This window comes from Corvus cornix, chromosome 7 (genome assembly GCF_000738735.6).
Source record: "Corvus cornix cornix isolate S_Up_H32 chromosome 7, ASM73873v5, whole genome shotgun sequence".
Lineage (NCBI taxonomy): Eukaryota > Metazoa > Chordata > Aves > Passeriformes > Corvidae > Corvus > Corvus cornix.
The window spans coordinates 34,837,565-34,853,517 of NC_046337.1; the positions used below are offsets into that span (position 1 = coordinate 34,837,565).

Consider the following 15,953-nt stretch of genomic DNA (forward strand, 5'->3'; position numbering starts at 1 on the left):
GGGAAGGTGCACAACAGATGGTGCTTGCACACACACCCCTGCCGTATGTCAGACCCTCCCTTCCAGATGAAGTTTTTTTCTAGCAGTCAAATGGACAGACCTTTCCCATGCACGTCAGGTACACGCATGCAAGCTGCCCCAGGACGTAAACAAATTCATCTGTCTCTGGCCCCTCTAAAGCTGTCAATAAAAATGAAGTGGCAGAACCTATGGCAGAGACCAATGTTTTTCCAGGAAGAGAATGTGGAGTTTCATAAAACACTAATGAAAACTTACTCACATCCATGTTGTCCCAAATTCAGATTTTCTGCTCAGTGTCCTACAAGGAGTGATAGCTGCTACTGTTCTTGGAGATCACCCACCTCTCCTAAGTATACATGGAGTTTAGTTTCTTTAATCCTGCAATAAGCCAACGGGACTTTCACCTGCTCTGTAGAAGTGCATGCTGTCTTCTACATCCTGAAACAAAGATGTTTTGTTCAACTAGAAAATCAATTGAAAAATCAAGGTTAGTGCTCAATCTTTGACCAGTTAAACCAAAAGAAAGAAAGATATGTTAATCCACAGGGATATCTTCTCAAAAACACCATGCAGAAATTAAGAGTAGATGTGATCAGTAAAACACTACAGAAATGTCACTAAGCTAAAGGTGTAAGACTGTGGAAAGCATGAAGGTTTTTCATTCTGAAGAAAAAAGAATTCACAGGCTTACCGGCTTGCCACAAACCTCAGAGAGGATGGATCTAGTTCTGCTGGAAGTATCACAGAATTGCAAGCTAGACGTGTCCATCCTTCCTTCCTGCCTCCCTCCCTCGTAGACAAAAGCCTTGTCATATATTCAGAATAGCTGAATGCATATGAGAACTTCTTTTCCCACTCAGGTCTCATTGATTTTTAACTAACAGAAGGCCTTATTTTTTAACTTCAGGGTTAAAGTAGCAATTTCATCAACTACTATTTTCACTTACAAACTTGGTAACCACGGGATTCTCCTCCCCAGACCACAAGACTGACATATCCACAGAGGTACCACACCACTTGCATTGAACCAGTTTGCAGGAGACTTGGCAACCAAACAATGTTTTTTCAAAAGTCAGCAATGCCAGGAAACTATGCTGAAGCAGGTGATGGAGCCAGTATCTAGGGTTACCAAAGAAGAGGATGACAACCAGTAGACTCTGGTCAATGCAACTTCTTTCCTCCCAGGTACAGACCCCTAGCAAATAGCAGACATTTAGCAAGTAAGATAAAGGCTATGCATGGATATAATACAAATTATATGTGTGTGCATATATATATATATATATAAGTAAAAATATATACACATTCTTTCCAAAAACCTGAAAATTAACAAGACTGGGGGAAAGACTCACTTGTATTTATCAAGTGGTGTCAACAAAGAATACCACAGGTACTAGGCACGCACTGGGAATGCTTCTGAACACAAAAATCATAGAACCAGCATGAGATTTAAATGAAAATAAGAAGCTCATACCCTTGAATTTAAATACTTTTCTCCTGTCTCCTTTCAGAGCCTTCTGGACAAGCACTCACTTTTTTTCCCCCCTTTTTTTTTCAAACCACTAAATGAAAACAGATACTCTTCTGCTCTTACTTAACTCCAAGTTGAGACTGCAAAGAAGAAAATGTGGCAATATGCAACTGCAAGAGTTGGCAACATTATACCAACTGTTTGCTTGTGGTGTCCAAAATGTAAGCTTTTGCACCTCAATTCCCAACTTTCAGGGTGCTGGCACCTTTGCAAATTTGAATACTGTTTTCACCACATGCCTCGGTCCCCACAACCAACTCTTTCTCCAGCAGGTGGGGATACAAATACAATGAGAATTTTCAGATTAAAGAACACCACCATGCTCTACAACTCTGCAAAAAACCAGACAGGAGCAAAATTGACAGTACTCCAATCTCACTGCTCTATTGTCTCTTACCTTTATTTAGAGCTGTATAAAGTTTTTATAGATTAAAAGTCTACATAGCCTCAATGACATCTCTTGGCAAAACATGACTTGAAAAAAAGTGGAACTAGTATCATTTGGTAGGACGTTAAATGAGAAACTAATAAAATATACTGGCAAAACAAACTCCTTGTTATTAAAAAAATCCTGCAGCAAGTCACACAGATAAAATAGCAAAAAAGAAAACATCTGGGCATGTCAGCTAAGCAAAGACCTCTCTGAGAGTTTCTGACTAGTATGACACTTGTCTGCTTTTAGAACTTTTAGCATGTCACAGATAATTCAGTTCCTTCAAGTGCAGACAAAAAAATAGCAGGAGACAGAGCTACAGTTTTCCTCACTATAGGAAAAGCATTTGCAGAAACACCAGGCATTAGACTGGACAATCTGGGGTGGGGGAGGAAGGCAGGTACAAATGCAACAACCACCGAGAAATGTTTCAATAGGTGTTTCTGTCTTACAGTCCTGACACCGATTTGCTACTTACAGACTTTCTCTGTTTTAATGTTTAGATACTTTTGACCTTCTTTCTTAGCATTAAAACTACATTACACACATTTTATAGGAGACAACGATCCAGAGATTTTGACTTGCCAGCTGTAACAACACAAATGAGGGGCAGATGCAACATTTTGAACACAGCACTCTCAAACTTCCAACTCCCAGCTGCAAACGTTGTCTTCTCCTACTAGACACACCTGCAGCTTACTTCTTTGTGCTGTCCTGCATGCAAGTTTTATCACTCATTCGAACATCATGCTGAAGAAATGCACCACTACAGTCATGTCCTCTAGACTGAAGCACAGACTGCAATCCAAGGGTTTGTTGTGCATGACTCACAATCAAGAAATGGCCTAAGCTCTTACCAAGCTATTTAGACAAAGAAGAAAGATACAAAACAGATTCCAGACCCAAATGATGACTCAGGGATCATCTTGTGGTACTTAGTCCTTCTGATTGAGGGGATGAGCAGATTTGGCCCCAAAGGATGTTTCAAGTTCCTGAGGATATTGGACGGTGACACATAAACCAAACACCTTGCATCCTGTTTTATTTATCTGCGGTCTATCTTGTCAGTCTGGAAAGTCTTCTAGAGTTTCACAGACTTCTGTATTTTCTTTTACATACTACCCTGTGTAAGCATTATTTAACTAGCAGAGCAGGGGAAGGTGTAGTCCTCTTCAGAAAAGAAACAGCAAAGTAGAGGACAATATAGGGCATCTCTCCACAGGCAATGAGAGGCTACTAGGTCATAAATACTCATTGTAAATGTATGTAGCATGGCAGTAGATAAGAGAAAAAATGTGGCTGTCTTCCCAGTGACCTTATGAACCGACAGATTGCATAGCAGTTCACTGTTTCATACTTTACTTTTCCTAACATGGATGTTAAGGGGGTGAGGGGGCAGAATGAGCTTCTCAAATGAATCTGAAGAGATGTGAGGGATGACACTCTGAATGCCGTTCAGATGCATAAAGGCTACAACCAGTCCTCAGAATGAAAACCCAACTGCAAATTCCTCAAAGCTATCCCAGCATTTCTTAATGTTCCACACATAGAGGCCTGCATTTTGCTGTGATTCTCTGGTCATAGTTCTTTAGTCACCATCTTGCTCAAATTACTCTGCAGAGCAGCATATTCCCTCAGCACTGCCAGGCACTGCTTGCTGGCTGTTCAAACCAGGCACCACCAGGAGCTGCAACACTCAGAAGATTCAGTTTTCTCCTCTGATTCTGGCAAGCTGGAATCTGATCTCCACATCTGCTGCAAGACTTCCAGCTTGTTTTCAGGCCAGTGACCTTAAGGAAATGGGGGTCCTCACAGATTGTGGTACCAGGGGTTATATAAATATGTAAAATCTGAGGAAATATGGGAGAGGCACTTGCTAGAAAAGGCACACTAATACATTAAAAATCCAACTATTTTCCATGTGCTAAGAGGTTACTTATCTTTTCTGTGAACAACCAGAGGAAATTTGCTGGATTTCTCTGGGGAATATAAATGCATTTTCAGAGAAAACTAGATATCAATCCCAGAAGCCATTCCCCATTTTGCATCCTTACTCTTAGACATCTGCCTAAGCCAGCCTGGGCTGATGGCCAGTGCTCTTTCATTACAGGATGAGGAATCTCATCAACAGCTGGGTAACCAAGTGTAGCAAGTGCAGGACTAAGAAAGTGACAGGGCCTGTTAGAATTTCTAAGATTTGTTGAATGAAACGATACATGGCTGATGACTCTTAATTCAAAACCTCAATACCCACTTAGGCTTGATTGTCAGTATGTGCTGGAAATGTCCAGTCTAATTTTGTCACTTACTTCCCCAGCAGAATCCCTGATCCTCTGTTTTCAATCAACACTGTGTGAGAGGCTTTGTTCCCTGCTTTACCTTAATTTGCAAAACTTGAGTTTGGCACTTCCATGAAGAAAGACCGAAGCTGACAACTTGATTGCTGCCATCATCTCTTGTTTTCTCAAGGAACAAGAGCTACAGAATCTCTCTGTAGCCCATGATGTAGTTCTCCACATTGCCTCTTGGTTAACTTCTCCATGGAAAGGACATTCAAAAGCAAAGTCTAAACAAGGCTTTTGAGCTGAGAGCTGCGGTAAGCATAAACAGCATACAAGGATGTTTTACCCCACTGTCTTTGGGACATCTCTGCACTTTTGGTACAAAGGCACTGAAGCTGGGTTAGTATAAGGTAATCCAGCACCAGAGATATCAAGAGCATGGAGCAGACACAGTTGCACCAGCTCCAATACTTGAAGCCTTAACTAGTAACTTAAAAACATACTTTTTTCTTGCAGTCTGCAGCCACAGGTTAATTATAAATTTTTCTTTGCAGCCTACAAGTCAAGGTAAACTATCAAGCATGCAGATCTGCTTAGCTTTATGGCTGGTTGAAGGTAAAAATGTAAATTCTGTCTTGAAGTCCTGCTGTCAGGCTACAGAAACAGAGTTTCTGATCATAAGCCTTTACCGATATTCTCTGAACTTCACTAAGTCTGGCCCACTTCTCAGAACACAGGGACATAGGCAGTGCTTGTAGAAATATGAAATACTTGAGCCTGCAAGACAGAGGCTTCCAGAAAGGCCTGTTATTTAGAAACTGCATCTGGAGTGAAAACCCTTCATGTTTAAGTAGAAGGAAGGGAAGGTCCTGGAGTCTCTCACTAAGGGGCCCTCTCCACAGCTGCAAGAAGCAGTTAGAGGCATCAGCCACAGCACAAGGCCTCCAACCTCTGTGACAGGATTGAATGGGAAACATTAAGTCCAAGTCCATAACAGTCTCCTTGGTCAATGCAAACAAGATGAAAAGGCTACGTACCTAGGAGAAGATAGAGCTCCGAGACTCACTCTCCACCCCCATCCCCCTGGCCCAAACCTTCCAGGAAGGCTGCAAAGTCTTTAAGCCCCACTGCAGGGAAGCTAGGAACTTAAACTAGTAAGAAACTGGACAGTTTTCCAATAAAGTATCTTGCTATAAAACTAGGACGCTTCTGCCATTTTGCAGAGAATGCTGAATCAGTACAGAACATCCTTGCACGGGAAGTTGCTCCCCAGACCACGGGCACACTTAGTAGATCCTAGACAGTTAGCTGAGGAGATATGGAGATTCCCTCAATACTACACTTACTTTTAAAAAGGCAAAGTAAAATCAAGAAATTAAAACCTCTTGGGATTAACACTGCTCTGAAGAATGAATTCATACTGTCTCTGCTCCCAAATTAGACTGTTTCTTTAAGTACCACAGCCAAACTCATTATATATTCTCACCAGCAATATGCTATTAAAATCAGATGCAGGCCGATAGCCTTGCTCTGCACAACAATGTGGTTTTTTCCATTTTAATTCCTCTGTAATACAGAAAATTCTAAGAGTATTAAAGCATTCTTAAAGTGTCATGAAAAAGGCAATATAATTAGAGACAGCAAAAATGGAAACAAGATTAAGATACTGCAATTCAATTTTCTAGAAAACTATGTGCCACCAGCTGTGTAAACTTTCCTGTAGCTAAAACAAATATTCTGAAAACAAGGAGGCAGACGCTTTACACTGTAGCCTGTCTCTTCAGCAGTCAGGCCTCCCAAAGAACTCTCAAGTTGTCTCTTAGATTCTACAAGGACTTTAAAGACAGCCATACAACAAACTGATTTGATAAGCAGGACTCTGACCTATCTTTAATTTTTATGTTCAACTCATTAACTCTGAGCTACTGCAGACACATCCAGTACCAATGCTGCACACACCCTATGGTTCCTGACTGCAACAAATAACCAGCACAGCATGCACTATTCCTCTGGCACACCAGACAAGACACATGCTGACTCAAGCAGCTGGACTCTTTGGTTTTCTCTCCCAAACAGAGAGGCAAGGGCCTACCTGCTGATTCCAGTGACAGGCACCATGCATTCTGTAGAGCTTCCTCTTCTGGAAACTATGAAGTGGCCTTGTTCGGGCAGATGTGCTCACATTATTCACAGAGACAGATCTGAGTCTTGCCCTGTCTCTTCTTCTTTTCTTGATGTGCTGACGATCAAGCAACCAGCTACCTGAAGAGGATACCTCTCTGTTGTCTGAAGCTCTGAAGTTTCATGAATAATGAGGAAAGGAAATACAAAATGTTAAATATGTTCCACATGCACAGGCCAAGATTTCACACACTGATTAGCATCAGCGATCTAATTCTAAGAGAATTCTATAAACACCAAGATGTTTTAGTACGCTGTTTCAGAAAATTGTGTATGTGCTTTGTTTGCTAGTTGACTACTTCTGCGTCAGGTCAGAAAAGGGAGTTTATCATTCTTGTTTACCCTTCTGCTCATGGAAACAAATGTCAAAATGAAGTTAAGACTTCAAGCATATATTGAGTGTTGTTTTTTACAATTTCAAGAACTCTCTAACATTTTTAACACATATGAGTTTCAAGTTACATTAATATTTCTCTTCAAACTGACGTTCCATTCAAGACAGCAGTCATGCTAATGCAAAGGAGACCTAGAGTTCTGTCCTCATACTTTCAAGATTTTCTGGTTTTGCTCAAGAACTGAAACCTAAGTAAAGCTTTACAAACCAGTGATCATTCAGCATAGGGGTTGCAACTCCCCGTGAAGCATTTGTATCAAAATTAGGAACTCTACACACTTCAAGCGTAGAGAGTCAAAATCAAGTGCAAAGATGTGGCCAAGAGCAGTAGAAGCCCCTATGCGTATGTGTAGAACAACCTCACACTATTCTCACCAACCTACAGCCTGTCTGGTGACCAGAAGAGGCAATACCACAAGGTAAGAATTTAAAACACTCTCCTATTTGGGTGGGAATGGCTCAATGGGAAGAATGAACTTCCCTGTTATAGGTATTCCTGATTTGATTTTGTTGCTGTAGCAACATCTGCCTGCAAAGTTGAAGGCTTCCTGCAAAAAGCACTCAAGTGTGCTTTTATTTTTACAATACTGAAAACCTTGATCACAACTCTGAACTGTCTGAGCACTGCAACTACACAGGGTATTTTGGCCTTGGTTTGTAACAGGTCATCTATCTGCATGAATGATTATTTTGCCTTATGACAAGTCACAGTTTTATTAGTAGGTTTATTAGTAGAACATGAAAGTAGATTTATTACAAGGCCATTATAAATTTTTTTTGATAGGTGATTCTTTTAACAGTACATTTTTATTAAATAAAAGGGCTTGTTATGGAAGTGTGATTAAACACCATCCCATGCTATACTGGAGTGGTAACAAGGCTTAACGGGCTTGAATTTGAGCTGTCTTTCTGACACATCAATACAATCCAATAAGCAACACAGACACATGAAAATAACATGCTAATTAACAGAGGGATGGTACAAAGTATTTTAAGGAACATATCAGTAAGTGCCAAGAAAAAGCCCAAAATACTGAGGCATGACATTCTTAATGTTAACACTACATTTTTAAGGCTTGAGAAAGAAATACAAGGCTTACAGTCCATGAAAAAGATTTCTTAAAATACTTTCTCTGAATTCTCAAAAACATTTTCCAAGTCAGATGGTCCCAAGCTCAACTTGTGGATTTCCACATACCTCTCTCTTATGTGAGAGACAACTTGGACAGATAAATTAGAATAAAAAGCTCCTCAGCCTGGCTCCTCAACTCCTGTGATTCCTGCCTTTGTTCTGGTGGTCTGCCCAGGCCCTTGGTAATTTCTCTGCAGTCTCTGACATCTGCTCTATTTACCTTCCGGTGCCTTGCAGCAATGCACTGCTTTAGTTTCAGATGAAGAGAGATCTCATCTTTGTGGCCTGGAGCTCCTGTACATGGCACTGTGGTTTTCCTGCCACTTGTTTAAATGGTTTCCCAATCAAGCTTTGAGTTACCCATTTAGTTTGATCTTAGTCTGAATGGTTTTCAAAACATGATTCTACAGAAGAACAAAATGAACCATAGCCAGATGTGAAAGTAACGAATTTGCTAGAATGCTCCTTTCAAAGCTCATGGTTTTCCTTTCTTGCTTTTGACCTTACTTCCAGATGCATGCCTGCACAGGAAGCCATCAGACAGGCACTATTTGTCCTGAAGTAATCAATTTTTCCTTCCCCTCCCCTCATAAGAAAGTGGGTATCACTAGCTTAGGGAACTGCTTCTATGAGCATCTACCTTCATGCAATGCTTTGGGCTAATCTTGGCACCTAGATTCAATTGTAAGGAAAAGCCACAAAAAAAAAAGGAAGGCACTAATGTAATTAGGCCTTGACAAATGGCAATTCAAGGTTACCTATATTCAGTCAACCAGAACTGTACATGCACCTCCACTTCCACTGCGAACAGCCAATGTAACCAGCTGTACTGCAACCCCACAACTACCAACTCCAAAGCATCTCATGCTTAAACCTACTTTAAACATGGACTATCGTGTTTTTCACATCAATAGCCTACAACTAATTTCAAGAACTTACGTAAGTGAAAATTGCAATCATCTGTTTCTTCCCCCTCGCAAAAACAAAAAAATCCCCTTATTTTCCATTTGATTTTGATTTCTGCTTTCTGAAATACTGAACACAGTCAGAGTGAGGTTTAGAAAAAGCAAGGGGAGAAGCAACCAAGAATTAACTGCAGCACGTAAGTTAATAATGAACTATTAAGTTAATTCAATTGATTGAATACCCAGCTACTACAACAACAAGATATCACCAAACCCCTGAACATGCTCAAAAAACACCAAGAAGTAGGAGGCAGTGAATTTCCCTGCAGGATTCTCATGATAACTACTCTATTTCATTAATCTTTAATGAAAAGTATTTATTTGCAGATTTCAAAACACTTCATAAGTAGTGAAAAATTGAAATTAACTGTTTAACTCATGTTTAAGAAAGCATCTAGAAAGCCCTGAAGTCTCTCAGACTCCCTTCCAACACCTAATTTGCCAAACTCCAGTTTAGAGTTACAGTACTGAGAAAATCTTCCAAGTCCTAACATTTTTCTTTGGACTTTTTTAGGTCATGAGTAGAAAACAACCAACCTTAGAACATTAGAGAGCAGTCCATGAGCAAACAACATGTTACTCATGAAATGGAAAGACTAACTTTGGACAGTGCCTAATAAGTAAGAAGAGAATTGGCTTGAAGTTACACCATTAGAGTCTCTCATCATGAAGTTAACTTCATAACTCCTAAAAACATTTTTAAAAGCAGGAATTCTTCCTCATCTGTCTCTGAAAAAGTCAGATTTAAGACACAGCCTAAATTACTCTCTTTTTCCACATACCCATCTCTGTTAGCAACTCCTATTTCAGGGCTATTTTTAGTCCACATCTGACAGGAACCTTCTGATTTTCTCCTACATCATCTATAAACAACTGATACATCAGGAACAGGGATGTTACATGCCAGGACCCCTTAAATTTAGGGCAGAATCACACAACCACTGTGGAACAGACGGCAGCTAAAGAAGCTGCCCATCCAAGCTGCTCATTATAATCTCTTTGTGGGAGGCTACAACCTCTGCAGCAAAGCTGAAACAGACGGTGTGGACAGCTCTTCTTGGAGTCAGAAGCCAGGGAATTATGTTCTGCTGCACACTCTGCCATGAACACCCCAATTCTTGGGAACAGTTTCTTCATCCACCTGATCTTAATTAAGACCTGTGAATAACAGCATCCTCAAAAATCGCATTACAAGTAATCCAGGAGAAATATCCAGCATACCTAGATCTTTTGTAGCTGTAGTCAATTACCTTAATGTTGTTCTGAAACTAATACTTACTACAGCCTGTACTGTATTTAAAATCTTTGAATAAAAGATGGAATTACTAAGTAGTATGGACTAGCACTGAGAAACATTTTTCTAAAATGTTAATTTTAACCTACAGTCATCCTGGAAGGTGTGTCCACCCAGAACAAAATACCTTGAATGGGAAATGGTATCTCCAAATTCCTGAAAATGTAGGTGGCAAAGTTAAACTCGGCTTTTTACTGACGACTGATCTGCTCAAAATTAATGAAGTTACCACCCCGCCACTGACCCCTGCTGAGACACGCAACATTGCTTACATATCCTACTAATCTAGTTTGTCAGTTTTCCAGAAATAAAGCCGCACTTGTTATGACAGAATGCATTGTCTCAAAACAATCAGAAGAAATGTGTTCCTATATTCTTTCACTACTTCACAGATCCATCTTCCCAGTATTTAAATGTAGTTGCAGTGGCTATACTTTTATGGTATCTTTAGGAACAACACAAAGCCCTACTATTTTCAACCTTACAATCAAGACTTGATTTCTCTTGAAGCCTGCAGAAAGCAGTTCTCTTTTCCTTATTTAATATTGTAATGATTATTAGTTCCATACAGATAACTTTACTGCAAGTTATTATCAAAAAAAAAAAAAAAAACAACTACCACACTGTCACCGACCTGAAGGAGATGCCATTGACCAACTGTCTGTGTCTACAGGTCTTGGAGGAAAGAGATGAAGAAGCTGGAGACAGACTGAGTGGAGCAATTAGGCTGCTGATGATTTCACTTAGTTGTGCACTCTGGAAAAAAAAATAAAAATTAAAGGTAGTCAGACTTTTATCCAGAGTCAACAGCTCAAAGGTCCTGGGTTCTTGTTTTCCTCCTTAGGATTTCAGTCCCGTACATCATGGAATAATCATATTTAGTTTCTTCCTGTGAATAACCGTGTTGGCATGGTTTTACTTTCACAATTATTATGTTCAACTCTACCAAAGCCCAAATAAAACACCAACACAACCCTGAACATTGTTTATACATTTGAAGTAGTACCCCAAATACATTAGTGACCATAGTATTATGACCAAAGGTCTTTAAAAGGAAAATAGAAAACAGAACACTTTATAGCTGATATTACAACAGCTGCAGGCAGAGCTGCTAACTGGTCATTTGACAAACATTTCAATGGGGGAAAAAAAAGGTCAACTGTCCATTCATCATACATTTTATTCGCTCAAAGTTTTTTGTTCTTAGAAGAATCCTCTTCATTGCTTACTGTAGTTTGACAAAGGTGTTTTTATAAAAGGAAGTGTAACTACATGAGGACTACTCTAAAGACAGACAAAATGGATAAAATCTTCTGGTATCCTCAAAAATAGCAACAAGAGGCAACCAGCACCCCCTCTCCTCCTGCAAAACACCGTGACTTTCAAAACTGACCCAAAACAAATTAAACACATGTAGCCAATTTGTTAAGACTAAGAACTACTCCGTACAAAGCAATGAATTGTGGACTGTCTCCAAAAAACATTTCACAATGATTTTTTGTTTTAAATGTCAGACCTTAAAGGCTATTCTCACAATAAATGCTTAGAGGAGACTGTGTTCTGCACACTGAACAGAAATTAAATGGATCTGAAACGGCATATTCATTTAAAAACAAACCCAAACAAACCTTTTGTATTACTCTGTTGGATTTTCATTCAGAACTAAGATTGTTTAAAACATGAATTGCTAAAGGTTACTCAGTAAGTTTTCTTTACATTTTGATTTTACATTTACATTTTTCATTTAAGCAGAAATAGGAAGAATTTTTTTCTGTTTTGTTACAAATCACAGATTTTCTGTTAATGTTTAAGTGATGTACTCAGGTAAAAACTTCACATCAGAATAAAAAATTCAGGGATGGATATTACAGAACAGAAATAGCAAGTCAATTATAAAAGGACTGGACAAAGCAAACAAGATGCCAGTAAACTAGTTAGCAGACTGATTTAAAAATCTCAACAGAATTCATTCTGTAAAGAGCAGTCTCTACTCAATATAAGAGCATGAAAAATAAAGGCAGACTTCCAAAACACAAGGAGAAACATACATGTAGCTATGAAAAGGACTCAAAAACCGTATTAATAAAAATTGCCAGCCTTAGTCACTTTTATTCTATACGACTTTCCTTTTGGTTCACAAGAAAAATTACTTATTTTTAACAAAGAAATACTTTAACAGCAGACTGAAGAAATCTGTGGGAATATCTGTAAATGTATTTCAGGCTGCAGCATTGTTGCTCCTGACAATGAACAAGAAACGCAGACTTTCAAGAGTTAAGAACAGAACTGGTGGTCAAAAAGGAAATCAAACCCCAAAGCTTTTAGTGGTGTAAAAGGGAAGAAATCCAATGTGTCGTGTTCGATGTGTTAGTTTTTACTTCCAAGTAATTTTCAGATCATCAAAGTTATTGCACCCCTTGGACCAAGTTTGTGGCTACTTGGGGACCAGGAAACAGACCACTATCACTTTAATTGTCAAAAGTCTTACTCAAAAGTGCGTTTAATTCTCCAAGCCACCACTTAAAGAGGGGCCATTCACCACATTCTAAAAATGCTCTTTGGGTTACCTTATGCAATTGCCAGCACTGGGCATGGAAATTTCCTGTTACATTGCTTCCTCAGTCCTGCCTGTGGTGGATAAGATTTATCAACGAGGGGAAGCATTTTAAGAATAGGAAAGTATGACTATCGAATAAGAAAAATTGGCACAGAGATTCAGGAACAGGCACTAGTACTTAATGCTACTACTTTTAACCCTTTTAAAAAATGTTTGTATGACCAGGAATTTATGTAGAGCAGCAGAGCAACAAATTAATGCCCCACAGTGGCTTTGTCAGGTTTGTTTTACACAAACTGCATAAATTCATTCTGAAAAACAAATTTCCAGTATCTCCTTCAGCAATGTGATCCTACCACATCCTTTATGTACTTTCAAGCAAAAGAAAATCCTGCTGGAATCGTATTTCCTGGAATCAACACCATGGAAACAGCCATTCTGCACACTGTGAAGTGAAACTCTGCTCACAACTATGCCTCCACTGTACCTGGTAAGTACCTGGAACTCCTCAGCTCCAAACCAGAGTCCTACAATGTTTGAAAAGGCAGATTAACAACTGTGTTCTGTTTGGGCTTTTACTCTTTCTTCTCACATTAAGTATTTCCTGAAACAACCTGTGGAAACTCTACACTGACCCTGACTATAAAGCAGGGGCGGGTTTGTGGATGGTTCTTAGAGGCTGTTATGTGTCCGCTTGGAGGGAAACAAAGCAGTAACACAGACACGTCAGAAATAAGAGGTTAATTTGTAAACCTGATGTACAGTGTAGTTAATTTAAACCCTTCAATTAATCAGCACCCAATCCCAGGACTGCAAAATATCTTTCTTTTTGGAAGTCATCACCATGGAACCTCCCTATTTCTGAAGTCAGTCATTTGGCTTCACTGACAACTCAGTTTTATTTTACTTTACCTGTTTTTCTATGTTTCGTAAAAGCAGAGTAGGACTGCTGGGTGACATTTCAAAGTCGTGCTCTGGCAAAGAATCCTGTCTCTCAATGGCAGCTTGCGAATTCCCTGTGGCGCTTAATAAAGCTTCTTGGTCTGTCAATTGTATTTGCTTCTTCAAAATGTCTTTTGGAAACGGGAATTCTTCTAAGACCACCATCCCCTAGACAACAGCAATTGAACACAGTTGGTCGACAACAGATTAACCCTCCTAAGTAATTTTTAAGGGGCAGTCAAACCCGGCACATCCCTCTTAAATCCTCCCAACAACTTTCGAGCACGTTGCAGTTAAAATACGGAAATAGTACGCATTTTGTTTAATAAAAAGCTGCATCAATTACGCTACTTCCTGTAACAGCAATCACTCCAGTGTTATACTACTGCTTAAACATCTGTGTCAAAATTGAATCAGAAATTCATACTTATTAGAATATTATATGATCATTTGCCTGCTGATTTAAGAGGAGGTTTTAGATTTTTTAGACTCCCTAAGAAATGACCACCAATGATCTGAACTTGGTTTTAGACTTTGCCGTCAATAAATTTTGCTGGAGTAATTTTAAAGTGCTCTATTTCTCTTATTCCTATCCATGTTCTATGCAAAGCATCAAGGCTGTTATTCTTATGTAGCAGAAATTATACAATTATAACCAAAAGCCTTTTACAATTTAATAACCGATTTTTTTAAGGTGAGCATTTTTAGAGTTTCATAATTAGAAGTAACTATGCTAAATATATGCTTTTTAAGACCATCTGCACAAATACGGTATCAGATGCAGTGTACCATCTAGAACACCACCTAATAAGATAAATATAACTTTATATGGTAGGGAAATAACAGTGTTTCATAAATGGAACTAGGAAAATGATACCCCTATTGTATTTTCCACATGAGAGATTAGAAAAATAGAAGTCTCTAGTACAACCCTAGGTAATGTATCAGTTGGTTTAAGAACTTAAAATGTTAAACAAAATAAAAGCAAAAATGACCTTGTGACAGTCAAACCCAGTCCTCAAATAGTTCCTTGGTTTGTCATTATCTTGAGCAAATAAATGTAATACCAGAAAAGGCTATCAAACTTCTCCAGGCTTTTTCCAAAGAGAAAGGGAAAGAACTTACTTGCTTTTAAGTATTAACAGTTACTCAAATATCAAGCAGATATTAAAATAATGGGATTATTGTAATACTGCCTCAAATCTGTCTTTTTAATGACAATATTTCACTCAATCGAAGAACAAGGAAGACTGTCATAATGTGAACACAAGAAAGCCGTATTGCTATTTCTTTAAGCAAGACGGACTTCACCTAGGTTGTGGCTGTGAAAACTAAAGGTCCTATAGTTTCAGCAAGACCTTCACTTCTGCCTCAGCAGCAACTGGCCTTAAAACATAAAAGCAAGTCTCAAAGAGATTTCAAAGAGGAGACTAGGAGAAAAAGTGAAATTGTCTTGCTTTCATTGTGCCTAACTTATTCCACTGTTGAATTTTAAATTCAAAGCTGAGAACAAAGATATTCTCTAAAAATAAACAAAGGTGCTTGAAAACTTGGTTTAATGCCTAAAAAGTGCACAGAGATTCTGAATGTCCATCAAGTCAATACTAGATTTTTCCACATATATCATCATCTGCACTTTTCCATTTACAGCAGATGGACACAAATCCAGACCAGTAGCATACTATGGGCAGTATATTCAAGGAAATTCAAGTAGAGAACTAATTTTTGTGTGCCACAGCAGGAGGACAAGCTACCTCAACAGCTTTAGACTCTTTTAGAACTTAGAATCTTTAGGTCGTTTTAGTAAAAAGATCATAGGTCATGACCACAGAGAGTCTAAAAAGTCTAAAATCCAAATTCTGAGGTCAGAGGAATGGGAAGACACACATTAGAAGTGCTGAAAAGAGGGACATACACACACATGCTTCCAATGGACTTTTATTTTTTGAAGTTTTGGAAACCTGTTTACCAAGCATGGAAAGAGGAAAGCAGAAAAGGAAGAGGAAAATTGACAGAGCGTATGGAAAGGGAGAGATGGAATAAGTACAGAAGATGAAGAGTAAATAATTGTAAGACTAATATGAACTATATTACAAGTTAAATGAGTTACAATCAGTAGGTTTTGGCAATGACTGCCTTCCTCCCCAAATGGAATGGTTTTGTTTTGCAGATACAGATTTTTTTTTTAAATGAAAGGACTCTCAAAGATCCAGAGGCGCTA

The 15,953-nt window shown here is 38.9% G+C and overlaps 1 protein-coding gene across 9 annotated transcripts in view; it reads right to left on the reverse strand.

Annotated features, from left to right (window-relative positions):
* Positions 1 to 15,953, reverse strand: part of KANSL1L (KAT8 regulatory NSL complex subunit 1 like) — a 68,175-nt gene that overhangs the window by 28,007 nt on the left and 24,215 nt on the right. For 8 of the 9 annotated variants that reach the window (XM_039555430.1, XM_039555429.1, XM_039555427.1 and 5 more), the window contains exons 4-6: positions 13,703 to 13,900; positions 10,868 to 10,989; positions 6,360 to 6,561 (exon numbers count right to left, since the gene is read on the reverse strand). In XM_039555430.1, coding sequence (XP_039411364.1) covers positions 6,360 to 6,561; positions 10,868 to 10,989; positions 13,703 to 13,900 — 522 coding nt within the window. The remainder of the gene's footprint in view (positions 1 to 6,359; positions 6,562 to 10,867; positions 10,990 to 13,702; positions 13,901 to 15,953) is intronic. The other variant, XM_039555431.1, reaches the window with a different exon arrangement.